We start from the raw sequence: 24,627 nt of genomic DNA on the forward strand, positions 1-24,627 counted from the left end.
TGAAATATGTAGAAAAATTTGTAATATCTATATTGATATTATAATAGAGGGACCTGAATTTTTATTTAGTGGGAACAAGAGTTTCATTATAACAGGTGTTCACTGTACATATGCAATTGAATTCAGAAGTCTGTGCCTCCTCATATGTAGAATAATATCCAGTTTTAGTATGAGGTAGCTGTTGGTCTTTACTCAGTTTTTAGTATCGTGTGCCAAGTCAACTCGAAAGGGAACATGGTTTCATCATGGTTTTTGGGGTGAAGTTTGCCGGTCTGTAGCACATTATTTTGTTAAAGGCTCTTCAATATGGAATAGGCTGAATCTGTAAAGCTCATTTATGAGTGTCCATAGTTGTACCTGTCTCTGTGTATGTCTAGTCATCTTCTTCAAGGCGAACGTGTCAACGGTACATGGACCATGTGTGAGTAACCTTGCAGACATTTTCGTTCCACCCTAATGAGAAATTTGCACCCTGGAAAGTGTTGATGTGGAACCAGCGAGCCAAATTACTTGACAAGTGTGTTTTCTTGAGTTGTTATGCATCAGTGCCAGCTTGAATTTTGTTGTAATCCCTGCTACTTTCCCCCCATCGCTGGAAAGGAGCCAGATCGTTACGAAATTGCATCTTCACAAGCATGATCTATGACAGGACAGGGCAAGCTCAGTGTTTTGTAGAAGCACCCTAGTTTATACAAGCAGGGTGAGTGTGCATCAATCATGGTTGACTATTTATAAACCAACCAAAATACCATCATAGATCAATAAGAGAATCTAAGAGAGCAATACAAGTGTTCCTCATACAGCAACCATGAGAGCGTGAATGCAGAAAATGTTTGAGTGGGCAAGCCCTGGGATTGAATGATTGATCTGGAGGGGAGATTAGCTCCGGTGTGAACGAATCCTCCCTGCACTTGTATTGACAAATGAGGCCCAATCAGTTGGGCTCGTAATGCGATAAACAGAGATCGCAGCTGACGGGAGGGAGGCAACCGATCGCCCCTACGTCAGAGAAGCAGGGGTGCACAGCCGAGACCGGCATGTTCACTCCTCGGCACTGGAACCCCCCAAAATTTGTGTCACGTACGGGCCGTTGTGTTTGAAAAGCAATTAGGGCCCCAGCAAGACCCTTCGTCGTTGTTGTTGTGTGAAGGAGCATGCCGTGTAGTCATCCACTGCGCCAAAAGAAATCAAAAGAGAACCGTTTGCCTTTGCCATTCATTGCACGACTGTATGGCCACACTGACTCCTTAGTAATGTGTGCTACAATGCGTGTATACCTTTACTGTTAGCAGCATGATACAAAAGAAAAGTAAGAATAGATTTGACCACTATCAGACTACATGAATATTCAACTTCACTTGAAAAAACAAACAAACAAACAACAATATCAATGTTGAGAGCTGAACATGCTTAGAAATATAGAGTCACCACTTTTCATTGTCAGTGCAAGCAACCCAAATGTCATATTTTCAAGAAACAAACTTTTTGTTGCTTTTGTGTAGGAGGTAAGCATACATTTTCTTTCAGAAGTACTCGATAGGCATATAGTCATGTGACCAATGTATTATATATTTTAAGTGACCAATAGGACTCTGCATTCCAATATCCAGTGTGCGTAGGAAATTCCTGTAAATATTGTGCAGGACTGACCAGCTTCTTGAGGCTGTCTGTTTACTGATTTTCCAATAATGACAATATAGTGTTTAATGTGGGAGACAGAGTGTGACTGCACAATGTCATTCTGGCGTTTTGCCTATGAGTGGCAAAGTGGTCGGTGTCTTTAAGGTACTCTTCCCTTTTAGATATTGAAATAAATGTGTCCCTTTAATATATTAAAATAAGTGTATACTTGCAAACTTCCCATGGTAGTCAGTATTGCAGACTTTTCCATCTCAAAGCTACCAGCAATATTGTATTCAAAGTGTGATTGGAGCAAACTAAATTTGCATCTAGTTTCTTTATGGCATCGCTGACATTGAAACCAAACACGAAAATAGATGCAAGTGTATTCTTAGAGTTTATGGTATTGTTTTACCCATATGTAATCTGGTTTCTTCAAGGGCACTCGACCATAAACCGACCTCATTTGATTTCAGAATAAGCAGGAGAGAAGAAGACAATGTTTTTGGTATACACAACATTTGTAATCTTCAAAGTTGTAGACTGTTCAGTCCAGTTTTAAGTTTGTCAGATATGAAAGAGTAAAATCTTTCAAGTACGACAGCTACACAACAGTTGAAAATTTGATCAAAGTCAGATAAAGATGAGGAAAGTTGTGAACTTGTAAAGTTGCGCTAATTTCTGCAGAACTGTTCTCGTTCAGTTGATATGAATGAGCTGATGATGTCATCATGTTTTGTTGGCAAAGTTTGCAATTTTTAAGAAATTGAGCAACCACACTGTGTGGCAATATCTTCAGTAGTAGACTACACAAGATGTGATAGCAATGACATGTATATGACGCATTAGATCATCTCCATTAATTTGCACAACATCATAATGTTCAGTGGACATTGCTAAATATATTTTGTATATTTTTATGGGCTATCGATTGATTGATTGATTGATTGGTTTTATATAGTATTAAGTAATCAATTAAATTGATTATTTTTTTAGATTTATGTATGTATTTATATATTTATTCATTTATTTACTCATTTATTTACTTATTTATTTATTAATGAATAAACTAAGCCACCATGCTGGTAGGTGATGTCTTAGATACCAGACTACATGGGTTATGAGGCTGTTGACGTTATTATGCTGCAACTGAAGATGACCCAGGCTGTATGCAGATGACGTCATGCATGAAAAAAGAAAAACCCTTGGCCCTGGGTACAGGTGATGAGGCTGCTGTAGGCATAGAAATTCGAGCCTCTCATGATCCGTGATCAACCGGCCATGTAGAAGGTCAAGAAAATATGTTAGATAGCCCATGAGAGGATAGACTAACTGCTTGTAAGTGGAGTCATGACATACGAAGTCTTCGACATAGTTTGATTGAGCCTGCATCCCCAACGGTTGACTAGGGTTATCACATGCTGTCTGAGCGTATTCACCTCTTGCATAGAATGAGTATCGTTAGTCTCATGAATTAGATGTGAATATTTTTTGTTTTTTATTTATGAACATGAAAGCTCTTGTAGCTTTTAGCAGAATTTATGATTCTTTGAATGTAGTGTAGAAAAAAAAAGAACATTTTGAGGAGGCTGTCCACCCTCCACCCTTCGCTCAAAGTCTTGCATTATTTCAACATTCAGTTTGGTGTCAAGACTACCTTGCATCATTTAAATGTTGTTTTTTTTTGCTTTAAGTATGGAAGTAAGAAGCCATATCTTTGAAATTGTTATGAGGAATACGCAAGCACAACACGCCATGGAGAACTTGGGGCCCTCAAAGTACTGTTAATGGAAATTGCCCCTCTCGCATTACTCTTATTTTTTGAGTGTGAATGCTGGCCCTCGAGCTGCAGATACCTCAACCAGGCTGTGCTCCAGTTTTCCAAGACGGTGAACTGTTTGGATAGCCCAAAACATGAGGGGTGTGTGAATGTGGCAATAGCTACCAGGGACAGGTGATATTGCTATTGATAGAGACAGAGAAAGATATAGAGAGAGATAGAAAGAGATAGATAGAGATATGTAGAGAGATAGAGAGAGATATATAAGGAGATAGAAAGATATATAGAGACATATGGAAAGAGATAGATAGAGATATATAGAGAGATGGAGACAGAGAGAGATAGAGATATATAGAGAGATAGAGACAGAGAGAGATATAAAGAGATAGATAGAAAGAGACATATATAGAGGGATAGAAAGAGATACATTGAGAGAGAAAAAACTAGGTAGAGATAATAATTAAATAAATAGAAAAAGAGAAGGAGATATAGGATGAGATAGAGATGCAGGTAAAGAGAGAGGGAGATATCGGATGAGATGGAGATGTAGATGAAGGCATCCAGGTGGTGATGATTGCATCTTTGAGCATACTTACCTCTTTCTGGAGCCCTTGCCAGCCTCCAGTCTAGGGCCCTGGTGCAGTCTCTCTTCACATCCCCCAAAATATCCTCTACGATTACATCAAATCGATCCTTAGTTAATTGGATACAGTGGTGTTTGAATCGGGACTCCCAGTTGCTGGTGGCAATATATAAGTCTCTTCAAGATGTATTCAAGTGTCACACTCCTTTCTAGTGCGATGTTATTCATGGCTTGATTTCTTTACCTTTGTTTGTTTTGTGTGTGTGTGTGTGTGTGTATGTGTGTGTGTGTGTGTGTATGTGTGTTTTCGACACAAGGATATGTGATGCAAAGATTAGATAGTGTAGTTATCATATTGGTGTGCCAAGTAAAGCTACCATTGATAATGATCGAATGTCTCACTTATTGTAGGTGCCCCTTCAATATTATTGGCACAACTCTTCAAGAACTAGCTATTTTGATTTACGAAGTATCGCCATGGGTTCATTTTTATCTCTCCAAAGGTTTGATTTTTTTTTCCTGACCTCCATATGTGTGTTTCTGTGTTCAAAGCAATATTACTTGAAAAGTTATAAACAGATTCTGATGAAATTATCAGGATAAGTCTATCGTGATGAAAGGAATAGGGGATTGGTTGTAAGTGGCATCATGATCAAGGTCCAGGATTTCTTTAACCCTATACATGCCAAGGTACTTGGCTTACATGCCAAGATTTTTGCATCAGCATTCAGTAACACATCCAGACTTGACCTTGTTGTATAGATTAGCAAGCTCTCTCTCAGCATAGCAGTGTTCCTTAGTCCAACAGGAAGGCCATGGTGACAAAATAGGGATTAGAAGGATTAAGTAGTCTTAATTGATATCATTGACAATTAGTTTCCTGAGGTCTATATACCAATGGGCAAGTGAAGCACTCCAATCGCTGAACGAAGTGCAGCATGAGGGTTGAATCGTGTGATGCACTATTCTGTGGCGCTAGTGATCCTATGGCTGTGGTGGAGGATGTACTCTCCTCCCAAGTGCTTCTAGGTACACCTGTATCATCAGGGACATTCATGGAGGGAGTATGTTGTCTGAGTTTGGAACCACTAGGTGGGATTTGAACCCTGATGAATATTTTCAAAGAGAGTTAGTAACTGCACCACAGCACTCCTGGTACATTGGCTGGCTAATGTGTTGCTTGTCTGCAAGGAAAATAACAAGGGAATATGAGGAGGGGGGGGGGTGAGGGGAGGGGTGATTAGAAGGGAAGGGAGGGTGGGGTTCAGGTTCAAAGGGGTGTTGATTGTCGTAACCAACATCTTGTTGCCAGATTTGGTGTCATGTGCAGGTGACCTTTTCAGGGAAAGTTCCCACTTTCCTAACCCAAAAAGAAAAGAAAAAAAAATCATAGAGTTTCTTTCGACAAACAGGAAAGTGTGTCACATCAGCTTGGCCCCAGCTACTGGGAAAGAGAGAGAGAGAGAAAGAATACCTACTTTAAGGTAATGTTCTCTCATCTAGGAAAAAGTTTCTCTGACTCGCCCTAATTCCTTGGTGAAACGACGATACCAAACCTCGGTGTACACCCACGTGACAAGAATTGCCACTTACCCCCTTCCTCGCACAAAAATTCAGCCGGGGTGATGCATGGAGGCGGCTGGGCCCTCGCCGCATTCCTCGGGAATTAAACACCACATTTGGCCCATAATTTGAGACCCGCTGGCAAGGCAGGGACTTCCCGCCGTGAAAGCGGCGATGACTGTTACCCTCTCGCCCCTCCGTCCACCCGACCATGGAGGAGAGGGGGGATGTGATTGGGCAGCCCACTGCTTCAGGATAGAAAGACCCCAGAAGTTACATGGTTGGCCTGCTGAGTGTTTTCGTGGAACCCTATCCTACACCAAGGGAACTTACTTTGTGGTGGAACTGTGGGCATCAGGTTACACCATATTCCCTTCCCCCTCTCCCTCTACCCACCCTATTACCCCCTCCCCCAACCCCACGTATCATTCATCGCAAAGTATTTTGGTTCATTACGCAGCGATATGATGGGAAATGAAATGCTGATCCGGGCGCTTAGCCCCGAATCGGGTTTCGTCGAGAGCGACACATGCCTGAAAAGTCATAGTGCAGCCGAGGTCTTGGGACGGTACGTTGGCAGATTTCACGCATTTATCGCATTCTCTGCTGTGAGGAAGTAACAAAGCTGTTGTACATGGTTGACAAAAAGACTGTTGGAATGTACACTTTGGATTTCCTGATGTGGTGAGTATTCCGAGGACGTGCGAACCCATCGAAACCCGTGAATCATTTTGCCAATTTGGTTTGCCGAGGTTAGTGTGTCCTTGGTTTCACATGATGTCGTCAAGGGCATGGGAGCCCCTGAAGTTCGCTCCGTGAGAGAGTTGAATCTGGAAGATGTATCAAGGAATGTTCGATGTCAATTTTTCATCCTCTCACTTCTTACTTCCTGGAAGTATGTGAGAGTAGGAAGCTGTTTTTATATGACTCTTCTTTCCTCCAACCTCTCATTTTCCCCTCTTCATTCATCCCCCCCCCCCCATTTAAAGTGTAATTCCTCACTGTATTCAAGTTTGTCGAATTTTACTCCATTCATTAAAATCAACATGAACAAGTTTGAAGTTAAACCTTGGGTATTCCATGTATGTCGTAGGCAAGTACTTTTAAGTGTTTCTTTGTTTGTAATTATCACCAAGGGGGTGATGTATTGTTGGGAGAAAGGATGTGAGCGAAAAAGATCATGATGATGCAGATGTTGGTGTAGACAACACTGATAAAGGTGCGGAATACAAGGACCTATTTTATGCTATAATGATTCCTAGGCATTGAAATTTTGACCACTTCGGTTGCAGCTGAGAGCTTATGACTGGTAATAATTGTGGAGCATATACTAGTAGTTTGTTTTTGAAAAATGCGTCTTCATTTTCTTCTCTTTTTTTTGGGGGGGGGGGAGCAGGGAGTGAAGAAGGGAGTATGAAAGAATGATTGTAAGTTATATGTCTGTCTTTAGAACCCAACAAACAAATCGCAATGTTGTTGATGGAATCTGTGATGTGAGTGGAAAGCGCAGAAAGAGATGAGTTATATCGGGACCAGCCCGTCTTCTCTGGATGGCCGCGACGATGTTAAGATCGGTGACAGAAAAACCTTGAACTTTATCGCGGCCTTGTCGATAACAGCTGCAAGTCGCCGATGCCTGGCAAAAGAGAAAAATTAATTGGATATGTATCCAGAAAGCAAAAATAAAAAGAGGAAACTGGATGGAACTAGCTCACATTAATTAATCTCACAGATCCTGAAGGGATGAATGGATGCCCTTTATTCCTCCGATTGTTTACCCCCTTGCATGGCTTCATTTTCGTCAGAGTATGTTGAAAAGTATCATCATCTTGTGCACAATTGACATTGAGCAGTTCTGTAGTTGCTGTTGTTTGCTGAATAGGCAAAATAATGTTATTAAGAATTTGAAATATATCATGACTGACATTTTATAGAGCTTTGCAAGAACTTGAATATTGGTATTTGTGAAGAATCATGTAAATGAATTTACGTGAACTACATCTACATAGTCCAAGATGAAATTGAAAGTAATCATAATTTCAATTTTATAATTCATATAAAGTTGTCATCAGTTTTCATTACATTTATGCTATAAATCTGAGTAGAGGATTTAAATTTTTGCTAGTTGTGGGCTACATGTATTATCTATAAAGCAACTTTAAAACTCTTTTACTTTAAGCGGAGATGCCGATGATGATAATAAGATAATAAATATTTATGATACTGATGATGAAGACATTAACAATAATGATGCTGGCAATGAGAATGAGAGCAGTGATGATAATGACTTTAATATCTATGATTAAATTTGTAATAATGTACTTGTAATGATGATAGTAATGTCAGTAAAAGTGATTATCATATTGATAATGAAGACACTAGTAATAATGATACCTATACTGATAATGATATTGATAATGATAACAAAATCATTATTTTGATTATAATGATACTTGCAATATCTCCTTTCACCCCCTTTAAGTTCAACCCTCCTCCCCAACCCCCACCTGATATATATATCAAGGTTGTATGTTAATAGATAATATTTAGTTATTCAATAACTTCCCTTGGATAGCATTAATAGTTAAAGGAAAGTTTCCTGACCTGTCAAGACACATCAGTTGAAGCGATAATGTGTGTAGTCTCCGCTGTGCAGTTCTGTAGATTCGACTTAATTGAAAGAGCATTGATGTGAGCCTAGCTAACCTCCGGATTGAATGAGCAGCGCAAGTGTCTCCAAAGCCTGCCATGTCCCATCATTTGACAAGTTGGGAGAGCGAGAGCGAGCGAGAGAAATTCTTTCCTCTGGCATGGAACCTGTTTGGCATAGGGTTCGTCTGCCTTGTTTACAAGCCTTCGGGCTTTCTATTTCTTGGATGTCGGGGTCTGTCTGTTTGTCAAGGTTGACTTGGGAGCGGCAATTTGTTAGAGGTTGATATCATATCGCTCGGCTCATCCCTCTTGCCTTCATATACTCCTTCCACACAGCATCCCAGATAGCGTTCCACTTGCAAACACCACACGATTTGTTATATGTGGGACTGAAGAATTCCACCTCCTCTCTGTACAATGGTGTTGTGTATGTGTAGATGCACTTATCTTCAGCTCAACCTGTGAACCCCAATGTGTAGATATGAATTTAATAAGTTCACAACTCATTGCATCCATATGCAACAAACCATTAGATGATGCCCTCCCCTTCAACTGAGTACAGGTTGATTTAAAGTACTTTTGCATTTAGATTAAAAAGGCAAACAAATAATATAAGTATGTGATTGAGATACATGTAATTTCTGTCAAGATAGAAACAAAAGGACATGACAAAAGCTTTAGACTTCTGCCAATTTTTAATTTTTCGATGGAGTCCCGTGTAGGACTGTCATTACCTGGTTTTCCAGTACTCCAGTTGTTGCAATTAAAACGTACCTGTGGTGTGGCTTCTCATGAACAATATTCATTCCAGCGAAATAACCTTGCATGATTTAACCCTCTCAATCTCGCTGCCGATCTTTTTGCATGCAATGCCTACAGAAGTTTAAGAGGGTGTTGCTGGGAAGAGGGGGGGGGGGTAGAGGCAAATAATGAAACCACTCAAGGAACTGTGTGTTGCCAAAGATACAATCAAAAAGAAGCCATAGATATCTGAGTATGGTGTACATCAACTGACGTGGCAGCAAATTCGGACAGAGAGAATTTATTCATCTCAGTCACTAGACTGTGACATTGCTGGAATTGTATTCCGCCAATGTTGCATATCAGCTGTGTCTCCCTTTTGTTCATTTTCCTTTTCGGAGAAATCTTTTCATCTGGACTTTGCACCAGGATATATGGAGGATATGGCAATCTTGTACTTAAAAATGATACAGGACGTAGGTTCCTCTCATGTGCGAAACGGGAAAGAACCATGCTGCGGCCGTTCATTGAACTGTAAACAAGGAATAGAGATGTTTCCGTGTCAGCAATGTTGTGGTCACATGATCAAGACAGCTATTTGAAGACACTGCTCCCCCTCCATAGGATGTGTGTGAGACGACTTCGCAGAATGGTCTCTACGAATCACTGCCCTTCTTGCTGTCAAGCAGTGCCATCAAGTCTGTATGAAAGGAACATCGTTTTGCTGCTCTTTGTATTATGTCAGACATGGGTACATCTAGTATTTCTTTCAAACCAGCACCCAGAGTGCATACCAACGTACACGAGTAGTATCTTGTGTCAATTTTTTTTCCCCCGCCGCACAACCCTCTTGCTAATTTGATCACTCCCATCTAGTGATTGCACTTTTGGTAAAAGCCCTGAATACATTTGGGCCCTTCTACTTCTTACTTTTCCATATTTACTCTTCCTTTTCCTCTCCTCTTTTTTCTTCTTTCATTCCCATCCTCTCCCTTCTTCTTTTTGTGGTCTTTCCTTCCCTCCTCTTCCTCCTCTTCCTCCTCTTTCCTTCTTTCTCCTTTCCACGTCTTTCCTCTTACTCCTTTATCCTTTTCTTTCTTGATGTTTCTCTTCTTTCTTCAATTCTTCTTCTTTTCTTTCCTTTCTCTTGCTGCTCTTCCTCTTTTTCTAATTCTTGCGAGTTCATCTCTTCATATTTTTGTTTTCTCATCTTCACCTTTTCCATCTCTTCTTCCCTTACTCTGGCTTTTCCTACTTGATCTCATTTTTTCACCTTTTTTTTCTGTCAATGCACTTGTCACTTTCTTAGTCCTGTACCTTATTTTCTCTTTCTTACATAGTTCTCATGCACTCTTTTTTTCCCCTTAAAAGTCCTCAAAAGAGAAACTAGTTGTGGGATTCTATATCAATTGTGTTTATGAGCAGAGAGGGTCTCATGTGTTGTGATATGGCAAATGATTTATGTTAGAGTTGTACGTCTTATTGTCGACAGTATGTGCTGCATGCATCCGTGGTTGAAACCGAACCTGAGAGTTGCTTGCTAATTATACCTATCAAGGTTATTAATACATTTGTGGTTGTCATACATACGTATGTATAATTTTGTATACAATATTAACACACATACGTACACATATATATTTGTATGATATTTATATGTGTATATATATAAGCTGTTATTTTTGCGTACAGATATATTCATTCATGAGGAGGTCATGGACATTTTCGCGAGATGTCGTTTTTGCGCATTGACACGGAGCTGTCATAAGTGTACGATTACGCCAGCACGTGGGTGACATTTTCGCATGGTATTGAATTTGTAGTCCATCAGTGATTTGCAAAATTCGCGAAAATAACAGCTTTTGCAGTAACATAACAAATCAAGACTAATGGCGGCAATTTTGCGAGTGATCAAATGTAAAGAACCACAGGTGACAGAATAAAAGATATGTTTTGAGTGTTGTCCATTTTCGAAAAGCACATTTAGCAATTCCCACCTTTGGGACAATATACAAACTGTACATTGCATTTGTGTCTGTGAGAAGCAGCACTTTGGCGTGTAGTTAATTTTATGCATAAGAGACAAGTAGGGGAATTCTTGAAAAATATAACTACTGTACCATGTTATTTATGGTATATATACAGCATATGTTCGCATTCTTGTAGTTCTGGTTTTGATTTAGTATCTATTTGATGTCCTCGGGGCTCATTACAGTTTTCCGTGCATGTAATAGGACCGTTTTCTTTTCTCACTTTTTTTTTCTTTTGTGGAATTACTCGTCATTGTCCACGCTTGTGTTGGTTTCAGGAATTCTCTGTCATCGTCTAACGTTCTGTCTTAACCAAGGCCCCTGTCCAATTAAGTGTACTTGGCTGATAAACAAATGGATTTGACCTTAAGTTCCAATGAGGAGGCCTAGAACATTAGTCCATCCTGAATAGGAGGCAGACATACAAGAGAGACATTCATTGGGCTTTGTATCATGTTAGGCCCATTCACATATCTCTGAAAAGATTTTTTTTGTGTTTCTTTTATTTAAAATTGAGTTTTGAGGTGCTCTGCAAAACCCAAGAATTCTTTTTGTGTGAGATAGAAAAATTACTGTAATGCAAGATATTTTAGCAGCATCAAATTTTTGTGAATTGCCACTGGTATCCAACGCATATAGTGCAGACAAACTCTGATGTGCATTTCAATTTCGCGAAACTTGGCTCTCTGGAAATTTGCGACATTAAAATGCGCATGAACACTTCTGGTTTTACAGTATTGGGATATGCATCGTGGTGCAAAAATCAGTCATGTTGACTTGAATATATCGTCGCTGGGGTGACAAGACCTTGTATCTGCAAATTTGGTAAAAATGAGTTTTTGGATTAATGGTCAAATAATGGGTTAAGCGATGTCCTGTCCAAATCCCAACTGTCTTACTCCTAAAATGAAGCCTCCACGGTATGTCAAAGGAAAGGCTATCCCATTCGCCACAGTGCTTTGGCCGCCATGTTTTTTGGCTCTCCTGAACATTTGACATTTCTTAGATACGGGGTCTTGTCGCCCCAGCGACGATATGCAGTTTGTATTATCTGAATTTCAAGCATACTTTATAAAAGAAATATTGGCAAAGTTTTTTTCTTTTTTTGTATGTTTGTGTCTTTTGTTACAATGTTGGAAAATAAATCCTGCTTTCCCTAGATTGATCTATCAATTACAATCCTTACTTCCACTACTTTGATGGGTGCTCTGTTTACACATTAAATGTCAATACTGCCCTCTAACAGCGATATATAACCAGTGTGTTATGACGGGCGAGTATTGCAAGGTCTAGTGCCTGCATGTCCACATCAATAATGCAGGTAGCATTTTTTAGCTCATGTTTTAATACCAGGACACTTCCTCATACACCAAAAGCTGAAGCCTGTCTGGATCCCCCCCCCCCCCCAACTCCGTGGCACGCTTGAGTAGGCAGGTTGAAAGGTCACCTGACGTGACAGTTGTCAGGTCATGTGACCCGCCAGCCACCAGTCCAGCTGCTGTTGCAGGGAAGAGAGAGAGAGAGAGAGCGATAGAGAAAAAGTGCCGGGGGTAGAAAGAGAAGGCGAGGGAGGGAGCAAGAGTCTTGTGTACTGCTGTTGCAGCCCACTTGAAGTGGAGTCCGACTATCGTCATAAGCAAGACATGTAAAAGCTTGGGCCTTTGCAGCAGTGTGATTAGGAATCGCTTGGAATATAATGTGGAGTTATTCTTTTACGGATATCATTTTCACGGAGGAACAATTTTTCACAGTTTGTGATTGTCAGTGAGCCATTCTATTTCTCTGCCATCTCCTTGAAAAAACAGAATTAAGCTATTAATGGACTGGACTTGTGCTGTGGAAGACTAGAGTGGTGTGTGTGTGTGTGTTTGTATTTTTATCTGTTCCAAACTTGTGGGACTCTATAGAAGGTGAGTTTGGCAGAACATTTCCTCTTTACGTGTATTTTTGTGCAAGCATTTAATATTGATGGTGAGTTCTTCCTGAAACTTCAAAGTTGTAAACAATTGCTTGCATTTTTTTTTCTTCTTTTGTAAGACAGCTAGACTTTAGACTTTGTGAATCATGGTATTGATGAAATGTGAAGTCGAGTCGTACTATGACGGTAGCATCAGATTGCAAAGTGTGTGCATTTACAGGTGTATCATGTTTGGATTTGCTTTTAAGGGGGATATGTGGATGTTTTCAAAGCAAGTCATGTTGCTTGATATATCTGTGTGGTGTTGTGACTCTGTCTAGACCCTAGGTTTTCTTTTGATGTTTGAGGTGAGTGAAATTGTCTCTGCAAAAAAAATGTAAAAGAAAAAAGGAATTGATTAATAGAATAAATACAATGATTAATGAAATAACAGTGAATTTTGAAGTTTGCAAGTGGTCCATTCGAAATGGGTTGAAATTGTCGTGGACCACCATCTTTATGTGTTGATGATTGACTACTGATTTTGTCTGAAATTGATCTAAATCATACAACTATCTGAAAGATGTTTATAGAAAACAGTTCCTTAAAGTCCTAGCAGTAATATTTGGGGAATAAAAGGAATGTCTGTAGCTGCAAATTTGTGCAATTTTATTTTTGAGTGCTTGGACTCGGTCTTCCCAAAGAAGAAAATTTGACTATACAAAATGAGGAAATGATACTCTAAAGGAATAGTTAATTCTTCCATTAACTCAGAAAATACTGTAAATTTGTCTTTCTTGGTATAAAAAGCGATTTAAGCTTTTATGTAGGTCTAAGGTCGAGGATGTGAACAAACAAAATTCTCGCCTTTCTTGTGATGAATAGTTGTGCAAATACATTTGTAGAAGGTGTTGATACTTCAGATTTACAAGTGTAGTTATGGTCTCACCCACTTAAATGAGGGGGGCGGGACTGGGGGATATAGAATAGTGTTTGCTTCTCAACTGTCGCAAAGGCTAAGTTTTTAAACAGGAAGACTATTGCAACCATTGCTCCAAATTTTGACCTAATTTTGGTCAGAGATGCCCTAGGGTGACTGTTCACGTTATGATGATGTATAAAACGAAAAGGTCTTTTTTTTTGTAGATGTAAGGTCACTGAAAGGCACAGGTAGTGAGGTTTATTTGGAAAGCTCTCTTCCAAAGATTCCAAGTAGGTGAGATGCATTATGGCAGTCCCACCTACCTTGTGTGAAAGGCATTATCATCTAGATATCTTTTGATAGAACCTCTGTGAAGTTTTGAAGACAAAAGAGCTTTGTTTTACAATGAATAATCATGCAAATTATATCTGAGTAAGACAGAAGCTTACTATTATCTTCATTGAATTTGTAGTTGTTGTTTTTTGATGGCTTTTCAAGAGCTGAGGAGGGACATGGCTTGAACAATTTGTGAACAGTACCCACTCTTGGGTCACCACGAGGACTTGATGATGGTATATTCTGTGTTAAGTGAAGGAGAAAATAAAACCTAAAAGGGGAAACTGATCAGGTAACTGAATGGATCCAAACAACTCCAGCCCTTCTTTTTGTGTTGCCTCTTGTGTCAAATTACATGTATAAGAGACAAATATAGGGTTGGGACTACACTGTGCTTCATTGTTGCAACTTCCCATAGGTGATGGAATTACCAAATAAAAGTGAAACCATGAGGATACTGAAATTTCAGTTCGCTTGATACTGTCAACAGTGTATGTCATTTAAGGCCTGCAAGATGGTCGTAAATGATTTTAAGGGACATTATAGTTTTGCTTGATATGGGGCTTCAAATTTCCAACTTTTTGTGAGATAATAAAAAAAAAAAAAACTCTTAAAGGACAAGTTCACCTTCATAAACATAAGGATTGAGAGAATGTAGCAATACTAGAAGAACACATCATTGATAGTTTGAGGAAAATCGGACAATCTGTTCAAAAGTTATGAATTTTTGAAGTTTTTGTGCAGTAACCGCTGGATGAGAAGACTAGTGCAGTGTATGAAATAACTTAGATGTCACATACGTACAACAATATAAGGAAAATATAAAAAGAATTGCACAAAATTTCATCTTTTGAAAAAAGTACACATTCCCCTGACTCGTTACCGACATATGCTATGGGTAATATTATTCCCCGTGCCTTTAGAAAGAGGCAAGTCAAGTGCTCTTTTATTATGCGAAAAAAGTGAAAATATGTTGAATTTTCTTTACATTTTCTTTATACTGTTGTACGCATATGACTCACAAGCTGTAGTAGTCTCCTCATCCAGCGGTTCCAACACAAAAATTTTAAAAATTCATAACTTTTGCATCGATTGTCCAATTTTCCTCAAACTTTCACTGATGTGTCCTACTAATATTGTTGCATTCTCTCAATCCTTATGTTTATGAAGGTGGACTTGTCCTTTAAGTGTAGTTCGAAAGAGCATGTAGTTTTATTTATAAAAGTGGAATTCAAAGTTTATTGATGAAAATCGGTTTTGATATGGCTGAGATATCCAAAACAAAGCGATCCTTTATTAAAGGTTGGACTCATCTCCATGTACAATTAATATCACATTCTTTTGCTTTGTTTTTGGATATCTCGGTCATTTCAAAGCTGATTTTCATCAAATAAACTTTTAATTCTTTTTACATTTGCATACTCTGTGATAGATCATAAGAGGTTTCTACTTATCTCGCAAGAAATTAAAAGCTTAACCCCCATCTAACCCAAACTATACTATCCCTTTAAGTTTTCACACAATGTAGGAAATAAACATTAATTCTGTATAAACCATATGCAGGCTAATAAAGGAATGAGGTTATATTTACATCTGTTTTGAACTATACAAACACACACACACACACACACACAAAATGTTTGCGTTTATTGCACTGACCTTTGTTTTATCATACCAGCATGCTGGAATGTTGTGTATGTGTGTGTTGACAACTCCAAAGCTCATAAAAGGAATTCTGTCCTATTTCCAATAACTACTATCTGTTGGTGATATAATATTTATATCAACGTGATCTATTTATTTCACCCTTTGCCTCCACAGAAAAGGGGGAGGGGAGGGGTCTGGGTGAGCCTTTAAAGGGATGGTATAGTTTTGGTTGAGATGGGGATTCAGATTTTAACTTTTTGCATGATGATTAGAAACCATTTATTTGAAATATTAAAGAGCTTACAATTCTATTGGAGGAATTAAAAGTTTTTGCCAAAAATCGGTTTTGAAATGGCTGAGATATCCAAAAACAAAGTAAAACGATGAGGTCCTTAAAAAAGGCGTGACAAAAAGGTGGGTCCCAATCTTTATTAGGACCTAAATGATGGCCATGAGGTCACAGCCTAAAACAACTGGGCGGTAGCAGTCTTGAGATACACAGGATGGGAGTGGTGGTATGGATGAAGGCAGAACTGGCTGCTGTGGATCAAAAGACAAGGAAAATGCTCGCAACTGACAAGACTTATTGGAGGGATATAAAACAAATATAGCACACTCTTTTTCAAGTCACTAGTGAATTTATGGATTAAGGTACTATGACAGAATTGGCAAGAAATAGAGTGCTATTCCTTCTCCCTCTAAATCCATAATTTCAAGTAGAGCTCCTCAGTGAATGGTATATTTACTTACAGTGCTATTTTTCTCTTTTTTGTTTTCTGTTTGTTTGTTTGTTGTTGTTTTTGTTTTGTTTTTCAAATTTGAGAACAAGCTACTGGTATTCAAATATAACCAGTGGTTCTGGTGTTTCATGCCTGCGTAGTACAACACCAATAGGTATATGTCGGTCTGAGTACTATGTTGAGTCTTGGATTGAAATGGGTTAACCAGGTGTCCTGCTCTGTACCTTTGAGGATTCTTGACCATTGCTGGACGTTGACAGGTGTCATCACACTTTCGTCACCTCTAGCTCTGGTGCGCTGCCCTCGCTTGCCTGCAAGTTGCGGGAAGGCAGGGCCGCCCCGTGTGTTCCGCATCTGTGACCACCGTAATATGGTGGGATCGTCCCGGATAATGGTGCTAATTCATAAAGTGGCTGATTGGGTACAGTGCCTCGGCTCAGGTAGAAATTGAAATGCCATATGCCCTCCCCGATACGGGGCTAGTCTTTTTGCAGTCATTAATTCACGGGAGCGGTCCTGTGCAGTAAAGGAGGGTTGTAATTTTATATGTGAATTTGTGTATGTCTTGTCCGTGTGTTTTAAGAGTGTAAGATATCCCTTTAAAAGAAAACCTCTGTAATAGATATCCTTGTCATCATTCTTTTAATTCCACTTGTAATTTGCTCCGAAAATGACAAAAGCGAATGGGTCATATATCATCAGCATCGTATTATTAGGGTTGTTGGAGTCATGTTTCTGGTGCGATACTGTGAAGGAAGAAATTTTGGTGGTGCAGAAAGTTTTGCCCATTTTGTGCGACATGAAACCAGCTCAAAAATAAAAAAGCACCCACATATCTTGCTTTTGTGATATTAATTGTATCTTTGATTCTGCAAAGTTAAAAGACACGTGGAATTCATCTTACCCAGCCAAACGTGAAAAAATATTTGTGTGAAAAATGTCTTCCTGTATAGTAACCTCTCAGGTGAGATACGTGAAATTCATGCATGCAAATTACATTCATGCATGCAAATGAACAGGATTGTTTATATAATCTTCATATTTCTTCCCCCTTTTTTTTGGGGGGGGGGGGCTTTCTGTTATTTTTCCTCTGAAGTGGCATGAAAGAGACATCATGATAAAGATCAATGTTGGATTTTTATCAACATATGAAGGAATGCATGTCACTCAAGTTGATGAATTTATGCAGTGGCTTGGGTCAAGTGCCCCAAGGTGGTGATGTAGAAAGGGACTATTAATTAATTCCACCCAAGAGAATGGCCGATTTGTTTTCCGGAGAGAAGTGGTTTGCTTGCAGATCGCTGCAGAGTCCCGATTTGCTCCCTTCATTATTTTGAGGATGACGGGACTGCAAATTTTGCCATGTGAGATCTTTCTTTATTGCATTTTTTTGCCTGTTGTGGCTGTAATTGATTTGAAGGGAAGGAGCACACTTGATGTGTTTGATGACCTGCCGCTGGTTCCTCATCGTCAAGCACGAAGCATTCAGAGGATTTTGCATCCTCTTCCTGACCGACTGCTCATCAGATGAAAACAGGTCCCTTGAGGAGAGAGCTGTAGAATCTGCGAGGTGTTACTTTAACTGAATTGCCGTCCGGCAGAGTGTTGGTCGAGCTTGATGTATCGCTGGACGATGGAAGGAAATTGTTCGTGATGATCACGGGGAGAAACGAGTTTGACGGGATGGCGTCCGTGGAGACCCCCCTCGATTTGACAACATCGTCAGTTGTGGCTTGGGATTAATCTGGCACAAGATTGAATTGGGCTTTGGTACATTTGCTCCCCTCGATCCCCCGCGTTAGCTTAATCCTCTCGAGGATAGATGCCCAACGTTGGCGTGATGCACGACGAGCGCCTGCGTCTGCGAGGATATTGACAGCTGCGGGAGCACGGCACGACCGGCAAAAATCAAATATGCGTGTATGGAAATGGAATGGATCCATTAGTAGATGGTAGGAAAGAAGACGGAGGGGAAGGGACAGGATAGGGGGAGAGGAGTTGAAGATGGAGGGTGTGAAGCGATAAGCTGGGGAGAGTCTATTGACAAACTCGGCGGAGATGGACGGCGATCGAAGGGGCATACTGAGGCTGTGGTGCGGCATCTGCGATAAGTGCTGGATTGATTTGCACCGGGAGACATGATTCCCAATCGAAAGTTCAAGACATGAGCATTGTGTACATATATCTCACAGAACGCTGCTCAAAAGATCCGTGCTGAGCTGTGGTATAGTGCACAATGATGAGGCTTCGTCGCTCTTGCTGGAGTGGAGTAGGAATTCATTTGTTGAACTTTGCGATGGACGATCAACACTGGTAGATACCGATATTGTGAGAGGAAACCTGTGCATATTGAGTCGGGTCATTTATTGCTCGAGAGACGAACCACCTCGACAAACTACAGCCCTTGCAGTCTCATTAATTCATTGGTGGTTTTGTTTTCTCAATTTCGACAGCTGAAACCAGCTTCTCCGTGTTCTCATTGTCATTGCAGGAGACGTTAAACCCAGAGTAGCCTGCATGTACAAGCAGAATCCATGCTAAGACTGTTACTGTGTCTTGTTTCATCGTCTTATCCCATGGATTCATATCTGTGGATTATTATTGTGAACGTGACTGGACTGTAAAGGAGTGATTTTTTGTTTCTTTTTTTGTTTAAAAAATGGCATTCTCGCAGCGGAAGAAGCAATGGAAGAAGAAGAAAAAGAGTGAAGATCTTGCGAAGACTACCGAGGGAGATAAGCTCGTACGTCATTCGGTCTGTCACTCTACGTAATCTGCTAGGATTAGTGTCAGTGGTTTCGAGAAGATATTAAGATTTGTCCTGAAACAGAAGTAGTCTTCATTATAGTGGTAGTGATAGTATTTTTCTTTTCTTTTCTCTATTCTTTAACAAGGAAAGGGGCTTTTGGCCGGGGATTGATTTATCAAGGTTCTGTTATCAAGTTCTTAAAGGTGCTGTTTGGAAAGGTTTTCATTTTTTGCAAGGTCATGCGAGCAGTGTCTCTGCTATTGTGTACAGTAATTCAAGCTAGATCTCAAAATTGCTGGTAAATATGGATAGTTCAGTTTTGATGCTCACAAAACAAGTGACAATTTGTAAGTGACAAAACAAACCATGTGCAGTCTTTCCCATGGATGTTAGTACTTAAATGAACTGTTTGATAAACATTTAATTGACATGCTGATATCCATACAGTCATAGATGTCCTGATATTGAGAGTATGATTTTTGAAACTTCCAGTGTGCTGGAATGTTGTTTGTGCTGTTTTTTGTTTTGTTTTGTTTTTGGGGGGTCATCTCTATGAACATCACTGTGCAGCTCAGTCATCAAAGTTTACCACTTGAGATTTGAATTGAGCTGCCACAATGTTTACCCCCCCCCCCCCCCCGAAGGAAGAACTGTATGCATACACGTCACATTTATGTTGAGATCAGAGTTAATATTTTCGTCTGTTTTTGAATATGCAAACGCGAAATTCATGAAAATAAACACCTTGCAAAATATTTGGCGTATACAGTCTGTGATTCACCTGATTCAAATTGTAGTTTGCATTCTGCTCTTTGATAAAAGCGATCTTTAGCTCAGCAACGCGAACGCTAAGATGACACTTTTAAGGCAAAAAAAAAAAAAAAAATGGTGTTCTGCACAAGTGCGACACGGCTGTTTCAATTGTCCAACCACAGAGGCTGCTTCATCTTAGCGTTTGCGTTGTGGATCTAAAGCTCGCTGTTACATCCTATGCATCTTGAGCTCCATCCCTGAGTTTGAAGTTTTACCCAGGAGCAGATGATGGGATATTGATTTTTATTCTATTCGTTTTTAATGCATATCCATATTTGTATGTTTATGATAAACTGGATGGTGTTTGGTGAATACCTCTTTCCACCATTGGGTGTGGGCAGCTAAGTGCTAAGTGCATCTTTTCATCTCCTATGAATGGTAGTGGGATGTTGGCAGGGGGCTTGCATGCCAAGATTTCATTTTGTATGTGTGTGTGTGTGTGTGTGTGTGTGTGTGTGTGTGTGTGTGTGTGTGTTATTATTGTTGTTGTTGTTTGTTTTTGTTTTTTTTATGAGTATGCGGATCTCATTGAGCCTTGTCGACCAGCTTGCCTGCCCACAGCTTTCATAAGGGTAACGGGGAGAGTGAATTTTCACTCAACAAAATAACACTTGATGGCCAGCTTGATTTCTGTTTTGGAATACTGTAAAACGAGGAATTTTTGCATGCATTTTAATTTCGCGAATTTGGCGAGCGCCAAAATTCGCGAAATTAAAATGCACGCGAAAGTTTTTGTCTACACTACATGCATTGAACACCAGTGGCAATTCGCGAAAATTTCATGCCACGAAAAGGGCTGTCAGCTCCAATTCGCGAAAATTTCATGCTGCGAATATCATGTTTTACAGTACATCAGTGATGTGCCTATAATTTCCAGCAATAGTGATGAGTAAATTTTCTGTAATTTGTGGCATGACTGCCATTAACGAATAACAGGAAAACCCTTGTATAATAGGTTCTGCATTGCATTTCTGTTGTTACCCAACTGACATTAGTTATGTTCAGGTGGTGATTCCTAACCTTGAGGATAAGTTCTATGGGGTGCCAAGTGTCACACAGTCGATTTTGTCACAAAATGACTGATTTTGTCACAAAATGACTGATTTTGTAACGAAATCAACCATGCAACACTTGACGTTCCATACAACTTATCTTCGAGGTTAGAAATCATTGTCTGAACGTAATTATTGTGTTATCACGTTGTTATTTCACACATTTCTGTATGCACATTTGAGAGAAAGAAAATTGACAGTTTCTGCATGCATATGGAAACTATGTTTTACCTTTAACAAGGAAAGGTGAACCAGCAAAAATTAATGTTTCTTTTCTATCTGTTTTTATATTTCATTCCTGCAGGTCAATGGAACACTTGTCACATCTTCAAACCACTTGGAGGTGGTTCAAATGATCAAATGTAAGTTAAAAAGACTGTGTTTTTACTATTTAACCCATTCTGTACTAGGGACTTTTGACAGTGTGAAAAAGGATGTGGGGTTTTCTGTGTCAAATCAGCATTCACAGCATGCAAAGGGTTAAACAGACCATGTTCTTATCATTCTAAGGACTTCCCATAGGAATACTGTGGAAAGGAAAGAGGCAATACAAATTTGTTTGATGTTTTATTAATCCTCTTGCAAAGAAGGCAAACTGAATCTTGGCACAATCTTTTTAACAATATATTGTAACTTATGGAGTTCTAAAGAGATCATGCGCTTACTCCTAACAGCATTTTCACAAATTAGATTGAAACAAATGTATTCTTATGCTGCATATTGTGCCCATTTTTTTTTTCCTCTGGTCTGGTTGGCAAGTGAGTTTTTAAGCATTGTAGGAGCCTGGCAGTTGGTCTTAAACAACCTTTGTTAAAGTTTCAGTTACAGTTGCATGATCACCAATTTTCTTGTATGGTTGAAAACGGGAGTCCAAGAGGACTTCGACTGGCCAAGTCCATGGTGTGTAGCCCCCTCAATGTTTGCATTCTTTTAGCTGCTGGACCCTATGTAGCGTTAACATTACTCGGAAGGCCCCCAGGAACCAGTAACGTCGCGCCTCAGACCCCGCCGCCCCCAATCCTGAACCCCGCCTTACCTCCTAGCGGCAGCCAGCCAACAGACAGCAAGCGTATTGTGACGTCTCCACTACCTGTAAATGTGAGTATTTGCGGGAGTTGGGTTTTTGGGGATGGTTAAGTGGGAGGGGTTAGGGGTAGCACTGTATTGTTGTACGTACAGTATGACACAGCAATTAGAACACACTAATTTTTGTCCAAACCTTTGTGGTGTTGCCTTTTGAAATCTTGTTTAGTACCGGAATCAGTTATCAGTCTCCAGACACAGACGAACATTTTATGTTCTTTACCATATCAGTGTTAATACAATTTGGACATTGTTCTTAGAACTCCCCCCAGGGTGGATTAATGTTTGATTGTTGTCTTTTGAGAGACTTTTGAAAATTGTGGCTTACTTTTCGTAAAGAATTGGCCAGTGGTATGAAGTGTAGTGCAAGTAAAATTTTTGTAGCCCGAGTGGCAAATCAGGTGTCGTTTTTAATCTTTCCGTTACATATTTATGCGAATGTACATTGTTTAGGATGGATTAGATGCTATCCACTGAAAAAGAAGTCATTGGCAATACCTCAATATTGCCCCATTGACTGCCTTCATGGCAACCATGCAAAGGCTTTTGATCAATCATCTAACATCTAAATCACTGCAGCGATCATTCATTTTTCCTGCATGAGATTTGATATAAAGTCATACATGTACCTCCGCAAGTCCAAACGGTTTGCCATCATTTCGTCTTTCACACACTCGTATTACAAGTTTCCTTTGAAGTGCTTGCCCCATTTTTTCGTGTAAGCCATCGTTATTCAGTGTAAACATTCGGTTTCAGTTCCAATTTGTGTTCATATCAATAGATGATGTAAACAAGTCAAACATTAATTGCGTCTCTAGTATACTGATGCCTGTACCTACTTTTATGCAGAGAGTTATCATTTTTCAATCGGAAAGCTTATCCGCCGTGTCTTGCCAGATGTAGCAAGAACTAACGCGGGCAAAACTGGATTCCAAGTATCTAAATCTGGGAGAGAAAGAGAATTCAGACAGGTCTCCACTTGGTTGGGGGGGGGGGGTGGGACAAATCCACTCCTTTCAAAAGGGTAGTAAAGCAACTTTCTCCTTACATTGCTGGCGTTTTTATGTGGAATTGTTATCGCTAGATCAGGCAAGTCTTGGACGAATCACAAGTCAGCTTCCGGGTTACTCTGGATGACATAAGTGAAAAAAAATTGGAATGAAATTTTGAAGGATTTAGGGAAATAATACTACAAATCTCCAAGGGCACAGAATAGAGTGCATGTACACCCAAGACCTAGATTCAAAATTTATCGTTTTTTGTGATTGACGTTCATAATCATCATTGCATGCATACCAGCTCCTCCTGTTTCAATATCAGTGACATCTACCCATTAGCTCATTACATAGTCAGGTATGAAACATACAGGTGCATTTCACATGCTTTAACCAATCAGAAGTCACCGTCTAGGACACGTGTGCAGTGGAAGGGGGTGGAGGGAAGGGGAGGGAAGGGAAAAATATCTCACAATACCACTGACATGTTGGGTTACTACCGCTAATTGTATCCTCTCTATGTAGTAAACATTTTGCAAATGCTAGGTATGTTGCATGGTCAAGAAATTCATATATTATATATATGTGAAAATACAGCCAAGTGTGTTCCTGCTAATAGTCCATTCAAATATGTAAAATACTTATGGCTTTATTTCACTGTTGTGTTTAGGCTCTGGATATTCATGGGGTTACGATTCAATGCAGTCAGTAAAATATTGGTTTCATACTGTGATCAAGTTATGAAGTAGGTCACATATAAATGTGTGATTATGCTTGAGTTGTTTTCATTAAAAAATAGCCCCTATTTCTGTTCCGTCTGTGAAATTATGAAACTACTTTTAAATGAGAAATAAGCCAAAAAGGGTAGTGTAACTCAATTTAGCAATAGCTTGTGGGCTTTTATTTCATTGATTACATCTAGAGTAATTATGGTTAGGGCTTTTGTATCATCGAAGGATAGGTGTTGTTTGAATGATTAAACTGGAACTGCATCACTTGTTGTAAACCAACCGCTCTTGACATCGCATCTGAACATTCCTCCGCCCCCCTGAAGCAGCCGTCCCCCAAGGGCGTGTTTCAATTCTTCCGCAAGCAGTACAACATTCAGCAACACGAGGTCAGTGCCAGTTTGTCGACGGAAATTTGCGGCTGCCCTCTCTGCTCTTCCTCTTCCATCTCCTCTGGGCTAGTGGGCCGATACGCGCCGCTCTGCCCCGCTACTACGGCGGGGCCCGCACTACCGGAACCCTGTCACGCACTCGCTCCCTGGAACGCACAGGTTACATTTCACCTTCATCCTCCTCCTCCTCCTTCTCTTCATCATCCTCGTCTGCCACCTTCTCTTCCTTCATCACCTCCTCCCTCCTCTCCCCTCTTCTTCCTTACTTCTTCCTCCCCTTCCTCTCCCCTCCTCTTTTTCTTCC

The 24,627-nt window shown here is 39.9% G+C and overlaps 1 protein-coding gene across 1 annotated transcript in view; it reads left to right on the forward strand.

Annotated features, from left to right (window-relative positions):
• LOC139737763 (uncharacterized) overlaps positions 1–24,627 on the forward strand; it is a 180,068-nt gene that overhangs the window by 103,507 nt on the left and 51,934 nt on the right. The window contains exons 6-8 of the mRNA XM_071648437.1: positions 21,430–21,487; positions 22,060–22,223; positions 24,261–24,320. Coding sequence (XP_071504538.1) covers positions 21,430–21,487; positions 22,060–22,223; positions 24,261–24,320 — 282 coding nt within the window. The remainder of the gene's footprint in view (positions 1–21,429; positions 21,488–22,059; positions 22,224–24,260; positions 24,321–24,627) is intronic.

The sequence above is a fragment of the Diadema antillarum genome, unplaced genomic scaffold (assembly GCF_040938485.1).
Source record: "Diadema antillarum isolate AM-2024a unplaced genomic scaffold, OU_Dant_1.0 seq00000704_RagTag, whole genome shotgun sequence".
NCBI lineage: Eukaryota > Metazoa > Echinodermata > Echinoidea > Diadematoida > Diadematidae > Diadema > Diadema antillarum.